This window comes from Macrotis lagotis, chromosome 7, assembly GCF_037893015.1.
Source record: "Macrotis lagotis isolate mMagLag1 chromosome 7, bilby.v1.9.chrom.fasta, whole genome shotgun sequence".
In the NCBI taxonomy this organism is placed as follows: Eukaryota; Metazoa; Chordata; class Mammalia; order Peramelemorphia; family Peramelidae; genus Macrotis; species Macrotis lagotis.
In genome coordinates this window covers 56,789,626-56,814,096 of record NC_133664.1, presented here as the reverse complement: position 1 = coordinate 56,814,096, position 24,471 = coordinate 56,789,626, and the positions used below count along the sequence as shown (strand labels likewise).

The 24,471-nt window shown below is 34.6% G+C and overlaps 1 protein-coding gene across 3 annotated transcripts in view; it reads right to left on the bottom strand.

Moving 5' to 3' along the window:
* CACNB2 (calcium voltage-gated channel auxiliary subunit beta 2) overlaps positions 1 to 24,471 on the bottom strand; it is a 416,652-nt gene that overhangs the window by 199,463 nt on the left and 192,718 nt on the right. The window contains exon 1 of one of the 3 annotated variants that reach the window (XM_074192947.1): positions 3,711 to 9,218. The exons of the other annotated variants lie outside the window; for them this stretch is intronic. Coding sequence (XP_074049048.1) covers positions 3,711 to 3,761 — 51 coding nt within the window. The 5' untranslated portion in view covers positions 3,762 to 9,218. Of the gene's footprint in view, positions 1 to 3,710; positions 9,219 to 24,471 lie in introns of those variants that run through there. 3 annotated transcript variants of the gene reach the window in all.

Below are 24,471 nucleotides of genomic sequence, written 5' to 3'. Positions count from 1 at the left end.
ATATATGTTTATACATACATTTTTTCATTTTATGTTCAAAGCCATAGTGTGAATAATTCTATATATGTCTATACTTCCATTGCACAAGTGAAGAAACTGAAGTTCAGAGACTTAACTTTTCAAAGCTCATTTAGTATTAGAAACAGAATTCAACCTTAGTCTCTACTGACTCAAATCTAGTTCTATTTCTACTATAGCATGCTGTTATCATAAGATATGAGAGAGCGGGGGAAAGGGCAAAGGTTTGAGTAGGGGAAGATAATATGAAGAGGGGGAAAAGGTATTCCCAAAACAGGAGCATTTCAATGGAATGTGGAGGTAGGAAGCTGTAGAAGGAGGTAAGTGATGTTTGAACTGCCATAGCATTCAGGAATTAAGCAGAGAAGTTTTGTTGTAATCTTATTACACAATATAAATATATGTTTATAGTTGTATACATGTATATATGTATACATATATATATCATATGCATATACTTATCAAAACATCATACTATACATACGAGTTCAGGTTATTATATGTTTTTTCTGGTTTATTTTTATATATATTTTTATATGTTTAATATAATGAACATTGATAATCTTCTACAAATGAAGGAAAGATTTTTACCAGGAAACTAAGTAAGATTGGATAAAGAGTACCCTTGTCATTTTGTATATAGTTCAATATTTGTTGACTGCCCAATTCATATGGAAAGGTTAACCCATCTCCCAACTTTCCTATTTCTTTTGGTAGAATCTACATTTTTACAGTCACTTGGGTTCAACATTTTGATGTCCTTATTAATTCTAACTCTTTCCTTCTTCCCCATACTACTCCTGTTCTTTGATCTACTCCTCTCTTTTCAGGTCATATAGCAGTAAACCTAGCTATGGCTCATTTTTCTTTTTCTTTTTTATAATTTTTATTTATTTAAGGCAATGGGGTTAAGATACTTGCCCAAGGTCACACAGTCCAGCAATTATTAAGTGTCTGAAGCCAAATTTGAATTCAGGTACCCTTGACTCCAGGGCTGGTGCTTTATCCACTGTGCCATTTTTTTTTCACCTGGATTAGAATAATTGCTTCCCAACTGCCTCCAGCATCACTTCTATCCTCCACAATATACCCTTAACAAAGTTGTCAAAATAATCTTACTAATACATAGATCATGCTCAACCTCATAAACTCTTCATGGCTCCCTATCACCATTTGAATGAAATACTTTTTGTTTGGTATTTATGGTCTTTATCTGATTTCAATCTACTTTTTCCAATCCCCTTTACATATTTTTATGTTCCAGCCCAACCCAGCCACTCTACTATTTCCTGATCTCATTCTGCCCCCTTCTGCCTCCATACATTTATACAGGTTACAGCATATATCCAGAATATAGACAAGTTAAATTCTCTTTCCTTTAAAACTAGTGCAAGTGCACCTCCTTTCTGATCCCCCTAGCTCAGAATGATCTTTTTCTGCAAAATTCGTATCACACTTTTATAGCTCTCCTACTATCTCACACAACTACCTCAGATCACACTTATTCATACAAAGATCGTATCCCTTTTATTAGAACAAAACTCCTCAAAGTGAGAAATTATAATTTTTATTTTTTTAATGCCAAACATCTAGCACATAGCAGGGGCTGCTTAAATATTTGTTGAATAAGTAGGTTAACAGAATCAATATTTAATTAAATTTTATTCAAGTTTTATTTTAATTTATTTTTTTCTATTTTTAATTATTGAGAAAAGTGAGAAAACAATTATTTTCATGAATGATTCAGAGTTTTCTTTGCATTTGGTGAAGGCTTTTTATCATTGGTAGGAATTTATTAGTTTCATGACTCAGATATGTTCCAGAGGCTTCTTACATTGCTAAGTTAAACATATTCTAGATTTATAAAATTACTTTTAAAAATAGAACAGAAATCATCAAAAGAATGAGATTGTCTATGTCAAAAGGCCAACTTAAAAATATTACAGTTTATGCTTTCAGAATGATGTATGATTCTATTGAATTAATCAGGAGTAAATTGTACTTGTTTCCCTCAAAAAAATCACATTCTCCTTATAGACTTCAAGTGTAAATCCACTTATGTTGTCGACTATTAGAAGGTTTTAGATAGTTCACAAACTTGGATTCCTTTTCCTTATGACTGAAGAAATCTCTGTCTTTGTCAAAATATGTAGCCATTCTGAGGCTAACAGTCTTAGAAACTTGGAAAAGTTTTTTTTTCAATTTTTAAAAACTTTTTTAGGAGTAGGGGTGGATGGCTTATGATAACAGTTGAAACAGCCATGCATTGCTAAAAGCTTACCTCATTTGGGAAATTTTGGCTAGACCTCTTTTTGGCCCTTATTCACATTCTACCTTCATTTTTATTTGGAGAGATGTTTGAAACCTTAGGAAAGTATCTACTGAATTTTACAAATATTCCAGAAAATGATAAAATCCTCAAGCTTTATTAGAGGGAGAGAGGCTTCTCTAGGCAAGTTAGATTTTAGAGAAAACAGAAAATAATATTTTCAGATAAATGTTAATAAATGTTAATGGTCCCTGGCATGAAGAGACAAATCCTAAATTGTTTCCATTAACTACTCAATTCACACATTTATAAAAGTCAATCACCCAATAAACTATCATCCAAATAGTTAATGATGCATAAAAATGGTAAGAAATCAGCCAGACACATTGATTATATCTGCAGTTTCAGAAAAGATAACATAGATGGAATCAAAAGCCATAAAGAAATATAACTTAGATGTCTCAAGAAGTACTTTTCTTTTTAAAAAGTTTAGTGTTTTGGAACACTAGAAAAGCACCATATAGGATATTCCCAAACTTAGGTCGGATTTGAGTTATTAAAGCTTAAAAAAAACTACATCTAGCCTTTGTAGACACTCTGTATCTGGAAAAATATTTTAAAATGGATGTCTTATAGTGAATTTTTTAAAAAATCAAGTTACTTTGCCTAGAGAGATTATATAAATATTCATGGATATTTAAAATCTTATGATTTGCCACTATTTTAATGTTATATTTAGAAATTATGACATGCTGCAAAGCTTTTCCTGACCAGAGGGGGAAAACATTATGGTACTTTTATAAATGAGTGTAAACCAAGCCCCGAAGGTCCCCCAGTTCTTGAAATGTTTGTACAGGGATGTCCTGTACTTCCTGGTCATTAACAATGCATTTGGCCTTTCATTACAGCATAATTGTATGATGTGGATCATGGATTCAGGGTTTAGAAGTGGTGAACAATGACCAAATCTCATTATGGAACAACATGCAGGAAGGAAGAATCATTCTGATTACATTAAAAGGCCCCAGTTACAAAGTGCTCACTCAGCTACGATTCGCCAGGCTTTTAAGTTATCTTCTGCAGCGACTCTAAGAAATATTTCCATTTCCCACAGCAAACATACACATACCAACTACCCGTTATCCGACAAAGTACCTGACAACATCAAACACTTTTTATAAAAAAGCATGAGCCCAATCAGGTTTAAATAGCTTCAAGATATGCTAACATGATGCACAATTTTAACATGATACACGATTGCTCTGAAATTGTAATGTCTCCGGCAAGATATGAAAACTGTTGAAAAGTAAGGAAAGTAAAATTCAGTTAACTTAGATTTGCTAGTAAGTCTGCACCATCCCTTTTTTTCCCCTCTCTTGACCATACTGGGTGTCTGTCCTGAACTCCTTTACCATATGCTTACCCCAGGAATAATGCACTTAGTTTGAGGAGAGAGCAGGCGTCTGTCAAGCATACCAGACTAGTTCCAAGTGGGCCAGTCACTCCGGCGGGAATAGTTCTCACAGGAACAAAAACTCAGTAAACTCTAAAAACAAGAAGTCTTGTTTGTCGGAACAACATATCAACTGGTTTTCTTTTCCTTCTTGGCTTGGGATTGGATAGCATTAGCCAGAATGTCGTTAGAAATTTTTCTCAGGTTGCACTTTTTCAAACTGGTCTTTACTCTTCAATGGCCTCAGCAGAGCTGAGAAGCCCATCAAACTCAATTAAGAGAGCAGAGTGGGAGGGCTCTCAATTTTGAATGACGTCAGCTGGCTGAGAAGGGAAGAGCTGCAGACTTGTCAAAGCAGAGGGGGTATTTCATTAATATCAGCTGCATGCTTTGAAATAGGAGCAAGCCAGAATCCTGGGGAGTGATAGTCTTTCAAACACACAACTTGCACAACTGAAAAACAAGCTGTTCCCATTCAAATCAACTACTGTCCTGAAATTTTTGGAATCAAAGGGAAGGATCATTTCTCAATTTTCTCATCCCTTAAGAGACAAAAACTTGCCCCCCACCCCATGAGAGATATCTAGGGTGGGCCACTAGAGTTTCCTTGCAGTTTCTGGAAATTTATGGGGAACTGATGGCACTTGTCCTTCATGAGTACAGAAATGATTGAACAAGGCTTTTACTTAGCAAGCAACTTTCATTAAAAAGGAAAGCTCAAGAAGTTTCCTCCTTTGGAGATCTAGATCCAAAATAGCCACCAAAATGGCAGACTCCCTAGAAGCAGCCTCATGGTATTCAAGACCTGCTTCTTCCTACCGGGCGCCATGTTTCCTTGGTCCAGCCCAGTCCTGAGATTTTTGATGGTCTTTCCTGGTAACTTAAAATGCTGTCTGCCTCCTTATCTTTTACTACTATTTAATGCTAACCATTTTTTTCTATAAAAAAAAAATCTTTAAAAGGATAACAAAGTTAAATTGCAGTTAAATTCTCACAGTCCTTTATCACAATTCTATTCACTTCATTCAAGTGGTAATTCTAGCCTTCAAAAAAAAAAAAGAAAAAACCCAAAACCAAAAAACTCCTCTTACCTCCAATCTAGTTTGAGTTTTTTTCTCCTTAAAACACACAGTCTTTTTTTTCTTGCTATTTTTAATCTCATTGGCCAGTTTTAGCTTACTTTGGGATTTAGCATCCTTGCTAAATATATACAGAATGGTGATACTCTTTATAAAAAAAAACCCAAAACAACTTGGATCTTTTGTATATTCATCCAAAGTTGCTTGTGCTTCCATCTTTTAGAATGTTGGTGAATATTCTCATCAGTTTCTTTAGATACCTCTCCTCTTTCTCATGAGAACTTTGCTTGTGTTCAGTATTTAGATTCCCATATCTCCTAAACAGTCCCATATTTCCTAAACTGTCTTCCATGTAGATTTGGATTCCATATGATTGTACCTTTTCTCTCTCTAAACCCTTTAAAATCTGAATTCTCCAAATCCAGAGTGCAGATCAGATGTTAATTTGCTTTCCATAATAAGAATTTTATATAGTATTTTAAGGTTTGTAAAGCATCTATTTGATCAAGCTCACAACTATGCTGTTATTATTCCTTCATTTTAGAGATGAGAAAATGGAGGCAGAGATTAAGTGACTTGTTGAGGGTCACATTGCTAGGAACTGTTTGAAGCTGGATTTCAACTCAAGTCTTCCTGATTCTAGATCTAGTCCTCCATGCACTATATCACTAAGCTGCCTTAATTATGAATTCTAGTTTTTTCCCTTGTATTTCTTGCAACCAATTTCTCCTTGTTGGTAAAAATCAAGTCTTGTAGAGCCATGTTTTACCTTTAGAATAATGAATTCTTGAAAAAAGTCATACTTGGTCTTTGGGTCATTGTTTCCTTTCCTAAATATTCCTAAGGAATAGGTATGGGTACTCGACCTGTGAATTCAATGATAGTGAGACTTCCTGGAATTGGAAATTCCCCTCTACCAATGAAGATTGCTTCTAGTTTGTAGTCTTTACTCTCTTCCGTTTTTAAAAAAAACATCAAGGCAATAACTGTCCTTCTCCAACCAGATCATACTTTTTTCATTCTCTTTGGTCTTATTTTTTTATTGATATTATATTTTTTATGAAAAATATTTTTAATTTATGAAATAAAATAAGCATTTCATAACATAGAACAATAGTACATTTCATAACAATAGCACAAAAAGATGATTTTACATGAAACTACAAATCTACCATACACAAATTATTTTCTTTCAAATATACAATAATAAAATTATCATGTAAATGCTTTTTCCCCTCTTTTTTTCCTTTCCTAACTTCCCATCTTAGAGATGGCTACCATTTGACAAAAATAGATATCTATATCCTTTCTCTCTCTCTCTCTCTCTCTCTCTCTCTCTCTCTCTCTCTATATATATATATATACACACACATATAGGTGTTCATATGTGTATATATATATGCATATATATATACACACATATAGGTGTTCATATGTGTATAATTATTCTATACATCTACTTATCAGTTCTTTCTCTAGATCCAGATAGTATTTTTTATATGTCCTTTACAATTTTAGAATTTTTATAATTTGGGCATTTAATAGTCAAAATAATTTATTCACTCAAAATTGTTCTTAAAACAATATTGCTATTGCAGTATACAATATTCTCTTGGTTCTGCTTATTTCACTCCATGGCTGCATTTATTTATCTGCCTATTCATTTATTTATTTATTTATTTATTTTATTTGGGTTTTACAAGGCAATGGAGTTAAATGACTTGCCCAAGATCACAGTTAGGTAATTATTAAATGTCTGAGGTTGCATTTGAACTCAGGTCCTCCTTACTTCAGGGTCAGTGCTCTATCCACTGCACCACTTAGCTGCCCTGGCCTTCTTTTTATGAAAAAAAAGTTTTTTTGAGGTTTTTCCCTACCTCTAACTTGACGATCTTAAGATAAAGGAATTATAGATAGAAACTTAGAAGATATCTCAGGGAACTAGTATTAGGTGAGACTTGCCCAAGATTTACTTGGATTTGAAATATTTGAACCCAGATCTTTTGATTCTAAAACCATCACTTTAAGTACTGATCTAGGCTTTTCTTTAGGAAGATGATTGTTTTCCAATTGCTCTATGAATATCAAACCAATACTATCTGTTTGAACAAACAGAAGGCATGTGTACAATGAAGGTACACTCAGAAGTAGCTTTCTATTAGGTGACTTTGCTTTAAATAGACATGAGTCAGACCTTGCTACTGTGTTTACGGGTCATGGCTCAGGAATAAGGATGTTGTTTTGCCAGAATTCCCCAATGTCAGAAGCTCCCAGGCACCTTACAGGTAGCCTTAGATCTCATTGCCATTCAGTCTATTTAGATAACTAGCAAGGGCCATGTGAAAAGGCCCCCTTGACCCCACCAGCCTTCAGAGCTAATGCCACCCATGGCTCCATCACTCATTACACAGATGATGTTGTGTGCAAACATGAATATTCATGGCTGCTGCCATTCAGCTTATGAATCATAACAAAGGAAAACCCACAAAAAAAAAACCCACATGTGTTTTTGATAACAGCAAAATTCTCTTTTTCCTGAAGTGGAAATGAGGAAACAACCTTTGTAAGGGCTACATGATTACATATAATAACTGGGAAAAATGCAAAAAGAACTCTCATACACAGGTTTTTCAAAATCAAATTTTCTTTCTGAAAAACAAGTTACACTGTCAGTGATAAAACCAACTGTAAATGCTTGCTTTAAAAAAACTGAATAGAATGCTTGGCTATTGAGAACAGTGGGAAAAGAACAAAGCAATATCTAAGCCTCAGCTCTATTATTAAATTGTTCACTTACAATTTGAATTCCAATTTTTACACAGAATCATTTCCTGCCAAAGTCTCCCATAATTTTATAAACCACCCTAGGGGGAGATGACAACTGTCTAGTAATTAGAATTCATGGAATGAAATTTTCAGCATTATGTAGGGGAAAGTGCACTGGCACTGGAGGCTTAAAACCTAGGTTTGAGTTCCCTCCCCATACTAGTGAAGTTATGAGGAGTCCTTTAACTACCTGAAGCCTCAATTTCCTAAACATTAAAACAATATTTAAGTTGGGTTCATTACTGTAATTCCTGCTACTAGGAAAACTGAGGTTGGTGGATTGCTTGCACTAAGGAGTTCTGAGCTGCTAAGCTGGTTGGTTATCTGCTCTAAGTCTGGCACCAATATGATGAGAAGCCAGGAGTAGAGTCCTTTTCCCCATCCCCTGGGCTCCTTAAAGAGCCAGGATGGAAATAGATCATGTCAAACTTCCTAGTAATAGGATCAGTCCAGTGGGGGCTACTATATGTTCAATCTAGACAAAATAGAAAACCAAGTCATTAAAATAAGCCACTGACCTAACAGGATTCCTGAAATAGAAACATTCTGTAAATATAAATGTCGGCTGTTAGTATTCTATTTTATAATAACTGATATTTCTATAGCACTTTAAGTCTGGCAAAGTGCTTTACATTCTTTATTTCACCTGAGACACAATAATCTTGGGAAGAAGATACAACAATTATGTTGAAAGACCAAGAGAAATTATCCTGATCACATTGTTCAGTCATTTTTCAGTCTTGGCCAATTCTTTGGGGTTTTCTTGGCAGAGATACAGGATTTGCCATTTCCTTTGCCAGTTCAACTTACAGAAGATGAAACTGATGCAAGCAAGGTTAAATGACTTACCTAGAGTCATACAGTTATTAAATATCTGAGGCTAGATTTGAACTCAGGAAGACTGTGTTCTATGTGCTATGGTACCACCTAACTGCCCACATAGTTAGAAAAGATAATAATAATTTCATTGAACTTACTGAAAGTGACTGCAAATGGCTTACCCTTGGATGGAGCTAATGGAACAACTAAGATCCAAGAGTAGAACGTAATTACATGAGCAATAGTCACACAAAGTTAGCCAGGAATTTGTTGTCAAAGAAGTGACATATTTAAGAAATGCAGATTTCTTTGTGTAATGAGAAGAGTTTATGATGAAAATTCAGGACCAAGTACTATCAAGAAAGAACAGAAGGGTTATCCTTTTTTAAAAAAATTAATTTTAATTTTTTGTTCATTTATTTTATATTATTATAATAATCTTGGGAGAATAATCATAAATCCCCCCCAAAAAAGATGAGAAACCTCAAGAATAGGGAGAGAGAAAAAAAAGCGTACTTCAGTCTGTGTTCAAATTCCTCTGAGATGAGTTGTCTTCCCCATCATAGCCACCAGTGAAGTTGCTTCACTATTTTACCCACAGTTGCTATCACTAGCTATATTTCCTTCCACTCTATTTCTCCCTACTCTCATCTATTCCATTCTCTCTCTCTCTCCTTTCATCTTGTTCAGAAGGGTTTTGTATCTGAGTACCCTCTCCCATGAACCTCACTCTTTTATCACCTATTCCTTCTCTTCCCTGCCCCCACCCCCATTCCCCCTTATCCCATCCCTTTCCTCTCATTTTTCTCTAGGGTAAAATAGGTTTCCTCACCCTATTAAGTGTGTATGTTATTTCCAATCTGAGCCATTTCTGATGAGAATGAAGGCTCACTCATTCCCCCTCACCTTCCCCCATTCCACTCCATTGTAAAAGTTTTTTCTTGACTCTTATGTGAAATATCTTAGTCCCTTCTATCTCTCCTTTCTCTTCCTCCCAGTACTTTATCAACCATTGACTCCATCTTTTTTTACTACATTATACCATTATATTCAGCTCCTTCATATGCCTTGTCTATATATACTCCTTCTAACAGCTCTTATAAATGAAAAAGTTCATATGAGTTATCAGTATCTTCTTCCCACACAGAAATACAAGTAGTTCAACATCATTAAGTTCCTCATAATTAGTCCTTCTCATCCAACCCTTCTATGGTTCACCTGAATCCTGTACTTGGAGATCAAACTTTTTGTTCAGCTCTAGTCGTTTCAATAGGAAAGTTTGAAAGTCCCCTGTTTCACTGAAAGTCCATCTTTTTCCCTGAAAAAGAATATTCAGATTTGCTGGGTAGTTAATTCTCAGTTGTAAGCCAAGATTTTTTGCCTTCTGCAATATCATATTCCAAGTCCTATGAGCCCTTAATGAAGATGCTGCCAGATCCTGTGTAATCCTGACTATAGAGCCATGGTAGTTGAATTGTTTATTTCTGGCAGTTTTTAGTATTTTCTCTTTGACTTGGGAGTTCTGGAGTTTGGATAAAATATTCCTGGAAGTTTTTCTTTTGGGATCTCTTTCAGGAGGTGACTGGTGAATTCCCTCAATTTCTATTTTATCCTCTGCTTCTAGGATCTCAGGGCAATTTTGCTGTATTATTTCTTGAAAATTGAAGTCTAGACTCTTTTCCTGGTCATGACTTTCACGTAGCCCAATAATTTTAAAATTACCTCTCCTGGATCTCTTTTCAAGGTCGGTTGTTTTTCCAATGAGACATTTTACATTTTCTTCTAACTTTTTTTTGGTATAGTTTTATTTCTTCCTTATTTCTTGCAAAGTCATTGGCTTCCTTTAGTTCCATTCTACATTTGAGGGAGTTATTTTCCTCAAAGAGCTTTTTTATCTCCTTTTCCAGTTGACCAATTCTGCTTTTTAAGGCATTCTTCTCCTCATTTGCCTTTTGTGTTGTTTATTCCATTTGGAATGGTTTTTAATATGTTATTTTTTTCAGTATTTTTTGTATTTTTTTTTAATCAAGTTTCTGACTTGGTTTTCATGATTTATGTGCATCGCTCTCATTTCTCCTCCCAATTTTTTCTCAACCTCCCTTAATTGCTTTTCAAAGTCTTTTTTAACTCATCCATAGCCTGAGTCTATTTTCTATTTCTCTTGGAGGTTTTGGATATAGAAGCTTCGATTTTGTCATCATCTGAGTAAGTATTTTTATCCTCCATGGGACCAAAGTAATTTTCTATGGTCAGGTTCTTCTTTTTCTGTTGTTTGCTCATATCCTCAGCCTATGAATGATTTAGAGCATTTCCAAGGCTTTGGGGTTTTGTTTTTTTTTTGGAGATAACCCACAGGAACCTTAATTCCTCCAAGGTCTTATGAGAAACTCTGACTGCTCTCTTGCCTGTGTTCAGGCTCAACCCTCTGCCCTAGAGCTGTGGGGATGTGCCCTATGGTGGTGTTGTGGAGGCCCAGATTGCAACCTGGATCTGAGTGTGGGTAAACAGCTGAGTCCTGCCCCAGGGAGAGCAGAGGGACCTCTATAGTCTCCCCCAATCCCCTTACCATCTATTGGCTGAGGGCCCTGGCCATGCTGGGTGGCTCTGCAGACTCCCACTGCAGGTTCTCACTGCAGGACTGCTCTGAGGCCAGAGTTAGTTCTGCTCTGTGCTCACTCTGGTGTGGCAGAGGTCTCTCTCCACCCCTTCCTGCTGACCCAGATGATTCCTGGGCCAAGACGTCTGGAAACCACCCCCTCTGCCATGGACTGAGGTGCTCAGCCCTGTTGTGCTGGGCAGCTACTGCACTGCATTTTTCCACCCCCTGGCCCTGTGGAACAGACCTTTCCTGTGGAACTTCTAAGTTGCCTTGGACTGGGAAACTGTATCATTCAGTCTTTCTGTGGGTTCTACCCCTCTAAATTTTATGGCTTTTGGAATATTTTGGGAATGAGTTTGTGGGAATTCCTGCCTTCATGCTGCCATTTTGGCTCCACCCCTCCAGAACAAGTTATCTTAAGGTCTTATTGATAAAAGTAGATTGTGCCAGAGAACAATGGAGTCAGTGAGACATAGCACTACAAGCTATAAAAAGTTAGTACCTGTTCAATACCTAGTAAGATGTTATAGGAGCTCTACCTATACATCATAAACCTGATATCTTTTTATAGACTAGCAGTTACAAATCCTTGCTCTACAAATATAGTCTTCAAAGTATGTTAGAGAATTCAAACCCCCAAAATTCAAACTGTCCTCCTATCCTACCATTACAGAGAACAAACTATTGGTGATAATCATCTGGCCATAACATTGATTCACAAATACTTAAGAACAACATTTTAAAAGAAGTTCCCGTCCCAATACTAATCATCTCCAAAATACATGGAATAAAAGTCTTTCAAAATACTGGGTTTTGGGTCAGGAGAAGAAAATCATGTGGGATCAGGATGAGAGATGGTGCCTGAGAACCACTAGTTCAAACCCATTCTTGGGTCAATTGTTACTATGAGTGTGAGTACATACACATTAGACTCTGACAAGAACTACAAGTCAGAGTTTGATTAATTCTTCTTTTGACTTTCTAGACTTAAAAATGTGATGGAGAAAGTATTAGAGCAAATCAAACATAAAACTATGCCTTAAATGCACTGTTTGTTTTTTCTTGAGGTCCAGAATACCACTGGCAAATATCAAGCCTTGTCTCCTACTGGAAATATACCAAAGATGCTTTTGTTGAGTCCACAGATGATAAGTTTACATCCTAATATTTTTATTTAACTATACAAACAATTATTTTATCCATTGGTGTAGTCTGTAGTAAAATGACTTTAAAGAAATAATAACTGGATAGAAGTTACTTATCCCAGAAACACAGAAAAAATGAGAATCAAAACAACAATCATAATAATCACTAAAATTTACTAAGATTTGCAAGGTACTTTACATGATTCTACTATTATCCCCATTTTACAGATGAACAAACTGAGGCTGCAAAAAGGCTAAATGACTGAGCTATTACATACTTGACCTAGGATACAGACTTAAGTCTTCCTGACTCCATGCAATGGAAGAAAGATAAGAAACAAGCATTTATCAAGCATCCTTGCATATGTGTTTATATGCCAGTATCATTGTGTTAAACCAGATCTTTCTGACTCAAGGACCAGGGCTCCACTACCAGGTCACTTAGCTACTTAGCCAATGCTCTATTTCCAGCATTCTGCCTCTCTTATAAAAGAGGGTGATATACATGGATCCTTAAACCAAACTTGGTTGAGCTTCATGTCCTTTTCTCTATAAAGGGCAGCTCCAGCGTTCATATTATTGTAATAGAGAGCACATTTTAAGTGTGCCAGTATGATACATTACGAAAGGTCAGTGAATTCACAGGAAAAAAAACAACATTTCTTCATAATTAAATAACTCAGAGATATAGATAAATGTTATCTTTCTGCTACATTTTTTTCAGATTTCTGGCACAGGGATCTTCTAAAGAAGAATATTTTGTCTTTCAGCAAAGGGTGTATGTTAATTTCAAACCCCTATTGCCAGTAAAAACATTCTGGACAAGTTAGTCAACTCCTTTCCCTTTACCCCAGCCTCAGCTGGAAACTGTGGTAGGCTGGAAAACCATTTCTCCTGACAATGGTTGAATGGTCCTAATCGCTGACTTTGTTAGTGCTTTCTTGCTTACAAGGCACAAGGCAAACTTTTTACCATTGACCTTTACTACTACTAAATATTGTGGGTATTATAAATAGTATAGAAATTACAGATAGTTTAAATATTGTCAGCATTATATATAATATAATTATAAGTGTAAACAATATAGTTAGTATACATATTGATATTACAATCATTATAGGTAGTATTAAACACTATAGATAGAAATAAATAAATTATAGAAAGTATAAATATTATTAGTATTATAAATAGTATAACTAGTATAAATATTATAGGAATTATAGATAATAGAAACATTATTAGTATTATTAATGTAAGTAGTATAAATGCTATGGATATAAATATTATAGGAATTATGGATAGCATAACTATTACTGGGATTATAAATATTATAGGTAGTATAAATACTTTAGTATAAGTATTATAGGAATTATATATATATGTAACTAAATTATATACTAAAGTATTTGAACTACCTATATTTATAATATTAATAAGAGTTATAAATTTTATATAGATATATAATTTATTAGTATTATAAATATGGTATGAATACTACAGGAATTATAGACAACTTAAACAGTTTTGGTATTATAAATATTATAAGCAGTATAAATGCTATAGGTATAAATATTATAGGAATTCTAGCATAACTATTATTGGTATTATAAATATTATAGGCAGTACAAATGCTTTTAGTATAAATATTATAGGAATTAAAGTGTAACTATTATGAAATAATATATACTATAAGTACTATAGGTATAAGTGTTATAGGAATAATAGATAATTTAAATATTTGGTATTACAAATATTATAGATAAATAATACAGGTATTATTCCCATTTTAAAGATGAGAAAATTGAGATGTGTCAAAGGAAAATGAGTTATTTAAAATAACAGGACTAGAAATTAAGAAATCCAGGTCTTCTAACGCTAAACCATATTGCTTCTTTCATGTAAAATATATTGAATTAGATACTACAAACTTTTTACAACATAAGAAAGAACTATCCCTTTTGTAAAGGGATTTTTGTTTTATGTCTATCTCTATTAGGGTTAAATTTTGACCTGTCACACATCTTCCCCTTCTTTCTCCTCTCTACTCATATGGCCATTATTCTAACTATAATAACCCTCATCAGCTCTGATTTCACCTATGTGAGGCAAGATCTTCCAAAAGGATCTTCCCTGCTTCCAGTGTATTCCTTTACCCAATCCCTTTGTTTCCCTGCTACAAAACTTTCCCAAAGCAAGTTATTTTCCTGCACCAAAACAATCAGTGGTTCTCTGTTGCCTGTGAGATAAAGTACAAACTCCTGACTTACCTTTTTGGCTATGTTTCACATCACTCCCATTCATTCACTCTAGCTTCCAGTCAAATAGGATTTATTTCTCAAACTTAACATTCTACCTCTTGACATTGTATACTGACAAAAAATCATCCTCCAGGTTTGGAATGTAGCTTCTCCTCATCTTTTTCATAATTCTTATCATCCTTTCAAGCAAAATCATTTCTGGAAGCCCTCACTCCTCCTGCACCCCCCTTACACTCCCCCTCCAAATATGTGTATATATATATATATGGGGGGAGAGAGAGAGAGGGAGAGAGAGAGAGAGAGAGAGAGAGAGAGAGAGAGAGAGAGAGAGAGAGAGAGAGAGAGGGAGAGAGAGAGAGAGAGAGAGATAAACCTGAAGAGAAGTCAAGAGTTCTCCTAGCATCTGGCCTCTCAAGTGAGGCAGCATGCATGTCTATCAATGAGGAGAGAGTCCTAAACTAATGAGTTCTGGGATTGGGATTACATTAGAAACATATTTGAAAAATAAGAAACCTGTTTCCCTTGAACTTTACTATTATATTAAGAATTTACATATGTTTTTTCACTGATCTTCACAAAACCTTGAGTGTATTATTATCTTCATTTTACATATGAGGAAACTCTACATAGAATGCTCCTTGCAGGGCAAGATAGTTAGAGATATCATGGTAAATTGGAATGAATAAAAAAAACCCAATGCCTCTTGTTAGGAGAAACAGGTACAAATATTCCCCTCTAATATTTACTTTCTATATGACCACAGGCAAGTTATTTAACTTCTCTTTGCCTCAGTTTCTTCTGTTGAAAAATGGAGATAATAATATAATAGTACAAAGGGAATCAAAACTTTTGAAATCATCTTTTAAGATTGATGAGACTAATCCCATTGCAAATTTAGTGATATAATATTTGGCTTTATAGTGTGTGTATTTATATATATTTAGGAAAGGAATTCCCATACTTGCATTTAGTCCATGTCACAAATTCTTCAGATCAACTCATTTCATGTGAACTCTGTCCAGGGTCATATTTGTCATTCACAGCTCAATGTAGAAAATAGAGTGATATGCAGATATTAATTCCTTGCTAATGTCATATGACTATTGCTTGGAGATCCAGGATGGTCCATTATATCATGAATACAATAGACTTTTTTCTCTGCTTCATCCATTCTCTCTTGATTCTCTTGTTCACTTGACTGCTGCTATCAACTTTCTGATATTGGATATATATCTTCTGAGGTGAACATGAATGACCTGCACAACCTGTGACATAGATGTTCAGTGCTGTCTTAGAATGGGAGAGGAAGCTCTTGGGAAAATGGATTTCTCTTAAGAAAAGCCCCGAAGTGCTAAAACATCCTGATCACCAACAGTACTCACTATATGCAATTCTTTATGGGAGTTAAAATGATTCAATTAGCCACAGTCCTTGCCAACATGGAGCTTAAGAGGATATTTTTAAAAAAATAAGAATGAGAGTATTGTTTGTTCATGGTACAGGCAGAAATTCCACATACAATATGACCAATAAACAGTCCTTAGTTTTTATATGCTCTAGAAAGCAAAGGATGCATTATGTCTACCCTGTCTAAAAAATAGACTTCTGAAAATACTAAACTATTTTTGGTGCTGATGATAAATGACATCCCTTTCAATAACCAATAAGCAACAGAAATAAAGGTAAATGTGTTTTGCTCTATAAGAGACTAATAAGGTTTGTAGTTTAGAATTAGGAAACAATTGCTGACTTTTTTTATATTTTACAGAGAGTGAGCTTTAAAAAAAGATAGCTTTTTATATTACAAGCACTTCACACAGAGATTAATTAAGAATATCAAGTGAAAAGGACCATGTGTATATTTATGCCAGTTTGAAAAACAGCAAAAGCAAGTTTCCATGTGGTTAGAGCCATAATTAAATGATAGAAATCATACTAAGTATTTAAAGTTCAAATAATTTGATAGATTGTAGATATGGGGTATAAATTATATGGCAAGTCACATACAGTGTGTAAACAGAAAAGTCTATGTACATATTTGTAAGCAAATCAGTGGGTAAGGTGAGAAAATGGCAGGAAATTTTATTTAGAATTAAATAAATTTGGTTTGGATAAAGCAAAAATTTGCTAGTCAATTCTATATTCTACCTCTAACATTCATCTCTGACTTTTATGCTTTAACTGGCCTTGTCAGCAATGGTTCTCATGTGGGATATTACCAGTAGAATGCTTTGATATAGACAAACTGCCTTGAATTGTTAAGCTTTCTTTTTTAGAATTTAATTCTAAAATGAAAGAATGGAAAATTAGATTCAAAAGACTTTTAATTGAATTGTGGAATCAAAGTTAGTTTTATCACTGACGGAAAACAGAGATTACTTAAATTTAATGTTCTTATTTTATAATTCCAGTCTCCTCATCTGTTGAATGGGAAGAATACCTATAGAATCTACTTTATTTAAATTTTTTTTTATTTTTGCAAGGCATTGGGGTGACTTGTTCAAGGTCACACAGCTAAATAATTAAGTTCCTGAGGCCGAATTTGAACTCATCCTTCTGACTCCAGGGCCTATGCTCTATCCACTGCCTAGCTGCCCCTAGTATCTAGTTTATAGGGTTGCTGATCAAAGGAAATAAAGTACATAAAGTGATTTGCCAGCCTTATGTACTCAAAAGCATTATATAAATGTAAATTGTCATTACAATTTTTATTACCAGTTTGATTTTGGAAAATTAAACTAAACTGTCTTTTTCCTCATCTATAAAATGAGAGTTTCTCACACCTCAACTTTTGATTCCACAGAGCTTTATTATTTACAAAACATTTTCTTCACAACAATGACATGATATAAGTTGGGCAAGAATTATTATGTCCATTTTATTGTATAGATTATTTTACTTTGAAATTGGGTCTCCCTATCTATTTCCCAGGCTAAGACAGTTGTGATGTTAACATTCATTGGCATGGAAGCTCTAAGCTGCTCCATTTTCCCAACTTGGTCTAGTTTGTCCTTCCCTAGGCAACCCGATGACTCTCCACTCTGATGCTCACTATTTTAATGCAGGACAGTGTGAATGGGCTTCTCAATCAGTTTGGGCCCAGTGAGGCTCAGAATTCCTGAACTCAAATAATTCACTATCCTCAGCCTCACCAGCTCTACTAACCAGACTGGTAACAGCAGGGCTACTTTAGGACATCACTGTGCCAGCTTATTATGTCAGTTGCTCAGTTGTGGAAAGGTTGTCCCAAGATAATTGACTGACTTTGTCCATAGGTGTATATAAATAGGAAGAATCAGACTCAGAATTGAAATTTGATTTTCTGACTGAAAGTTTGATGCTCTTCACATGACATGAGTCAATATATTTGTAGAAGGCGTGTGTGGGAGCTTTTAATCTTCTCCTCCTTCATGCCAACATCCTGGAAGGTGAATAATATGTACAATGACTGGAGAAGGTTATTTCTTAGAATCATATTCCATGGGGACAGACATAACACCTGTACTATTTGAAATAGGGTAGAAATGGTGGGGAGGAAGAAAGATGGGATGTTGTAGGACAGAGGAGACAGAAAGAAGTCTTCCATGGTATGGCCCTACTTAAGGACAAAAAGGCTTTGCCCAAGTATCAAGGAACTGAGTGGTAAGAACCAATAGAATAAATACCTGGTAGTTTAGGGAGCAAAACTCAGTGGCATTTGAGAGAGACAGATGGCAGCTATAGACCTGGCAATTTCAACAAGCAACCAGAGAAAATAATGGAAAAGGATACAGAATTTGTATCTGCTGTGATATCAACAATCACGATGTACATGGTCTACTGGAAATTTCCAATTGATGTTTAGAGTATAGTTCCTGTTATGGGATTTGTGTCCATTTATGTCCTTATCTTTTTGGGGGGGGATAAACATATTTACATGCAAAATGCTCATTGATGGTTTTGACAGTTTTCAGGTGAGCTGATTCAGGCTCTAAAAGTGAGATAAATCAGATGTTGCCAAAGGAAACCCTAAGGGGGTAAACACAAAATGGAGATGTAATTATTGATACATCTCTAACACTCTCTATTGTCAAATAATACACAATTTATATTTTTATCAAAATTTGTCTGCCTTCCAGTTTAAAAAATTTAAAACACATTGATTTCAGCTTTGGGGATTCCTGGTGTGGGAAATTCCTCCAATGAAGGTCAGCAATTCATCTAGAACTTACACTCTTAGAGAATTACCTGGGGACACTGAAAAGTCTACTTACCCACTGCCACATAACTGTGTGTCAGAGGATCTGAATCTATGCTTTCTTAACTCTAAAGTTGGTCCTCTAACCATTGTATTATGTTATCTTTTTAACATAGCAATTTACTTAAAAAGTCTTATGGGAATATATAGAAGTGATTGAGACTCATTGTGCAAAGGCATCAAACAAAAGTTCTCCCCTTCTCTGTCATGGTTCTTTTAGCTTTTAGCTTAACGATAACAACACCTCTTGACCTTTACTTCACTGTAGTGACTGAGTCATATCTGAATTGGGAAGAATGTGCTTGGGATTCTTAGTGGTAAGAGACTGAGATAGGGATCATTTGCTGGACAATGACTTTAAAAAACAAATCATGTTTCTTTGGGGAAAAGGAAGAGAAGATTGACTAAAACATTCATTTTAGGTATTTACATTCAACTCACATGAAAGTTGACAATAATCATAATTCTAGAGTTAGATGAGACCAACTAATCCAACTCCCTCATTTTATAATTAAGGAAACTGTCCTCCTATATCATACTGCCTCATCTCTATGACAATCCTTCCCCAATTCTTCATTCACTTTGGAGTTGATTTGTTAATCTTTATTAGCTTTATCTATTGTATTATTCTCTGCTCCTTTTCAGTACTTTTCTTCTGTGTATTTTACTTTCCTTTCATCAGTTATTAACTTAATCTTCCCTTCTATTATTCAACTCTGTGCCACCTACTGGCTTCCCAATTGGTCCATATGTTCCTCAAAATTTCTTCATCTTGTTTGCCACCACAATGCATGCAACTTTTCCATTTCAGTGTGAAGCAGACTGCTGACTTTTTAAGAAGTTGGTGAATCCCTTTTTCTTAATTGGCATTATATTCAACCAGCAGCATGAGTACTAATGTTGTATATAATGATCTAATAATAACAATAATGTAAAGATTTATGTAGTATTTTATAGTTTGCAGAGTGCTTTACAAATATTATCTTATTTCATCCTCACAACCACCTGGGGAGGTAGATGCTATTATCACTACCATTTTACAGATGAGGAACTTGAGGCACACAGAGCTTAAGTCAGTAAATGATTCAGGCTGGATTTGAACTTAGATCTTCCTGATTCCAGGTTCAGTACTCTATCTAGTTGCTCCTATTAGTTTGATTTTTTCTCTTCAAAAATAGCTGAAAGGGCAATACTTTGATTTGATCCCTTCTACATCATGATTTTCCTCATTGCAATTTTGATATATCAAGGCATAAGAAGTTCTATGGAAATTTAAGAGGGAGTTTTGTGGAAGCTGCAGATAACACACAGAGGTCAGCAGACAATATATAAAGAATTTAGAAACTCAAAGATGCATAAAAATATATGTATAATATTGTATAATATCAATATATTTGATCTTTTAATTCTGTAAAAACTCAATAAAAGAAAAAGAAAAAAATCAAATTTTTTTTGGTATGAGAAATCTAAAAATTTTAGGTAGATTTTCCAGATGGTGGGGGTGCCATGCCCTTAAGCCCTGTGATGGGGCTGAGATAGTTCAAACACTGCAACTATTTTATTTAATCTTTCTTCAAAACACAGGCACTTAAAACACTTAGACAATTGTTTCTATACTCAATTTCCAGATGAAAAAATTTAAGAAGGAGATGCTATATAATGCCAGCTATTCTTATTAAACTAGACTTGTGTTATCATTTACATAGGGAATTAATATGATGTATCAAATAATGAGGCACACTTGTGGTCAGGAAGACCTGAATTCAAATCCCTTTTGGACATGGAATTACTGTTTGACCCCTGGCAAATCATTTAACCTTTCAGTGCCCCCCAGACAACTGTCTAGAATTTGGAGATGTAGAGCAGCTGACTCTGGATTGTTTGATTGGGTTTATTCAGTGGAAATTCATTCACACTACTACCAGCATCACATAGTAATTCAATTCCATTCAATAAACATTCATTAAGCTTTTTTATATAGCGGGCGCTAAGCCAAGATGCTGGGGAAATGAGGAAAACAAGCCCCAAGCAGGGAACTTCCATTCTCTTATATCTAAAAGATTCAGGACTAGTCTTACTCTTCTGATTCCACATTCATTCCTTAATTCTCTCTTCTCACCTTTCTACCCTACTGAATCTCATCCTGCTTTATTTCATCCCTTTCTTTGTCTATAAAATGAAGAGGTTTAACTAGATTAATAATGTGCTTCCTTTCAGCAATAAATCTAAGTGAATTTCTAGATACCTAAAGTATCCCAAAGCAACCCAAACCTGTGAAATTTTAATCTTTTCATTGCAAATCTTCCAGAACTGAATTCAGCTTTCTAAAACACAGCATATTGAATTTCAGTTGCAGTCAGGGGAAAAGAGAACCATGAGGATGGTGAGCATGATAGGTAGGAGAGCATTTTATAATCCATCACAAGTTATCATTTAAGCATCTGGAGATCTCTTTCAAATCTCAATCTATATCCTGTGAAAACATACTAGGTAACAGATGTAGTAAATGGTCTTTAAAAATAATAAAGATACAATTTATGAAAAGCAAATTAACAGGCTGGAGAGGTAAGTTCCAGAATGTTAACAGGTAGTTTGGTTGAAGAACAGGAATAAAGCTATTGCTTCAAATAGAGCAAAGTACACTGGCAGGATACAAATCTTTGAAACTACATGTATGACCTTGACAAATTCAGGGCCTCAGTTTCCTCATCTGTTACATGAGAGTATTGGATTGGATGGATTCTGGGTTCGTTGTCAGTTTTAAATCTTCAGCACCATGATAAACAGGAAATAATGAAACAAGGTTAAAACTGTAAGATCTGAATGAAGCGTGGTCAAGAAAGATCAAGAAAGGGCAGCTAGGTGGTGCAGTGAATAGCGCACCAGCCCTGGAGTCAGGAGGAACTGAGTTCAAATCTGACCTTAGACATTTAATAATTATCTAGCTATGTGACCCTCAGCAAGTCACTTAACCCCATTGCCTTGCCAAAAAAAGAAAGATGGAGAAGAATTGGCAAAAGAATATTGGTGTAAAAATAAATGGAAAGACATGAAAGCTGTTCTTGCAGGTGTTCTGGGTAACAAGTACAATTCTGCTTAATTTAATTTTTTTCTATTAAAGATAAACAACATGGACATGAAAATGTGATGAGTTAATTAATCAGAATGACTAACCTAGCAATGGGTTTCTGAGGCATAACAAGACATTTTGAGAATTCAATTGTCCCCTTAATGTCATATTTTGACAGACTGCCAGTTATTTGAAGGTGGTGTATAATGCAATCAGTACCTTTTTATTCATTTATGTTAAAAGAACAGATTAAAATAACAGGTCTAGAATGTCACACTACTTTCTTCAAATTTAGCGAAATGTCTTTGGATAAAAACATTACACTAATGATGCATAATAGCTTTTTCTAAGATTTTAGGTAAATTTACAACCCCACTGAATTGTTTTCAATAGGCGTATCTCATCTTTTTTCCAAAGTGACTTTTTCAAGTTTCAGAAATATGTCACAAAAAATTAGAGAAACAAAAACAAAACAAAAAATGATTGATTTAGGCGATTGAGGTATCTTAATAAAAATATTTCATTCCATGAAATTTCACTTTGTCAACAAAATATGTCAGCCAAATGTAGACAAATTGTTACCCATGAAAGTTAACCTTCTTTAATAGAAGTTGCCCTATGATTAGTCCAGCTCTCAGAAACATTATATTAAATTTCTTGCAGGGGTTTATCTAAGTGATTACTTCTTTTGAAGGATTTTAGCAGCACAGAAAAGCCTCTGAATGCTGAAAAACCTAACATTTTTATTCATTTGATTTTTAAGTGCTGAATAAAATATTAATACAAAGATTGCATATGAAAATATAGCTCTCTTATATATGATTTGTTATTCACTTTGAATATATAATAAAGTTATATATAAGAATATATAATAGAGTTATCATGCAAATTCTTTTTTCTTTTCTCCCCTCCATCCTAGAAATGGTTATATTAGACAAATACATATGCATATGTAATATACATGTACATTACATATACGTAATTCTATACAAAATCTATAGATATCCCTAACAGTTCTTTCTTTGGATATAGAAAACAACTTTCTTCATATGTCATTTGTAGTTAATTTGGGTATTTATAATGATTAAACAATGCTAGTATAAGAGGCAAAAGTAATGACACAGATTTTCTGTGTTGGAAGAACCAGTCTAGTCCAACCCATACCTGAACAAGAATTTCCTCTGATAAAGCTAACCAGTGGTAGCTTCCTTCACTTGACACTGAGTGAGAAACAAGCCATTACATCTTCTGATAGTCTATTTCACTTTGAAGTGCCTGATAGGAAGCAGTGTTGATCTCCTTCCCCTTAAATAGGTCAAAAATCTTATTCTCTGCAACTTTCAACCATCGATTGTCCTAGTTCCCAGTTCTTAGCCAATCTAAATTAAACTCTTCTTCCACAGTTCTCCAAATAATTGAGGAAAAGTATTATGCCCCCGTCTCTCCAAAATTTTCTCCTTTACAGGCTAAACATTCCAATTTCCTTGAAATGAGCATAGTTTCATGGCATCTTACTTACCTTGTCATATCTGTAAGGACTTGTTCAAGAATCTCAATGTCCTTGCTTAAATGTCCCACCCAGACTGCCAAAAAATTCTTCAGGAATGGTGTGATAAGGACAGAGTACACCAAGACCACTCACATTTTGGAAACTTATATCTTTAGTAAAACAGGAAAAAAACTGTGTATTCTTTGTTTGCTATATTCCACTTTTGATTAGACCTAAAGTCTAATGGATTAGATCTAGAGTCTAATATTGATTAGACCTAAAGTCTACTAGAAAAGCCCAGATTTTTCTTGAATCATTGCCTAATAATTCCTCTCCTATCCTGTATTTGTGTAAGGTGGGGATTAGCTGAATCAATCATCCCACTTAAACCATTTAGTCAGCTAAGTATCTCTCTGTTGATTCTATATATAAAATAATGACTAATCTTTGGGTCTGTTCATAAAACAAAACCTGAGTCCATTTAACTGTGCTATCATCTATTTTGTATCTAACTTTTCCCACAGGGTAGGATAAGCAAAAACTATTCTGTGACAATCTTTAAGAGCTATTGACCAGACTGCCATATTAGTAGCTTAGTTCCTGTGTATAAGTGATGCCATTACAGATCATTCCTGCAACTGATCATCTATTAACTGATCTGTTTATTTGTATCAGTGTTCTGTGGGTAGAACTGATGTTTAGTTGAGAAAGTTCCTTAGATCCCTGTTTTTTCAGACTAGGAAAAAACCTCAATCATGCAGTAATTAAATAACTGCTCACAGTCGGGATTAGTTAATTTGTTTAGAAAATGGTGTTAATGAAGCCAAAGTCAAAGATCTAGTCCTTTAAGGTTCAATGAACTCAGAGATTCATTAGATTTTTATTCCATGAATATCAGCTCTACTCTTAATCTAACTTGATCCTAGAAATATTTTGACTCCATATAGAATTGTATGTGAAGGTATTCAACATCCACTAGATGTTTTACAACCACCAGAATTACTCAAAGCCTGTATCCTGAATTACATTCTATTTGCATGTATACAATAGCATTTTCTTTTAAAATTACTGAGTGACATTTAAAATCAACATCTTAGTACTATTCTTTTTTTCAGGAAAAAGGTGTGTTTTCTATTCCCCTTCAATGATATTAATAGTACTAGGCACAGTTCAAAATAAATAGGGAAATAATTTCTTGGCAAACCCTGA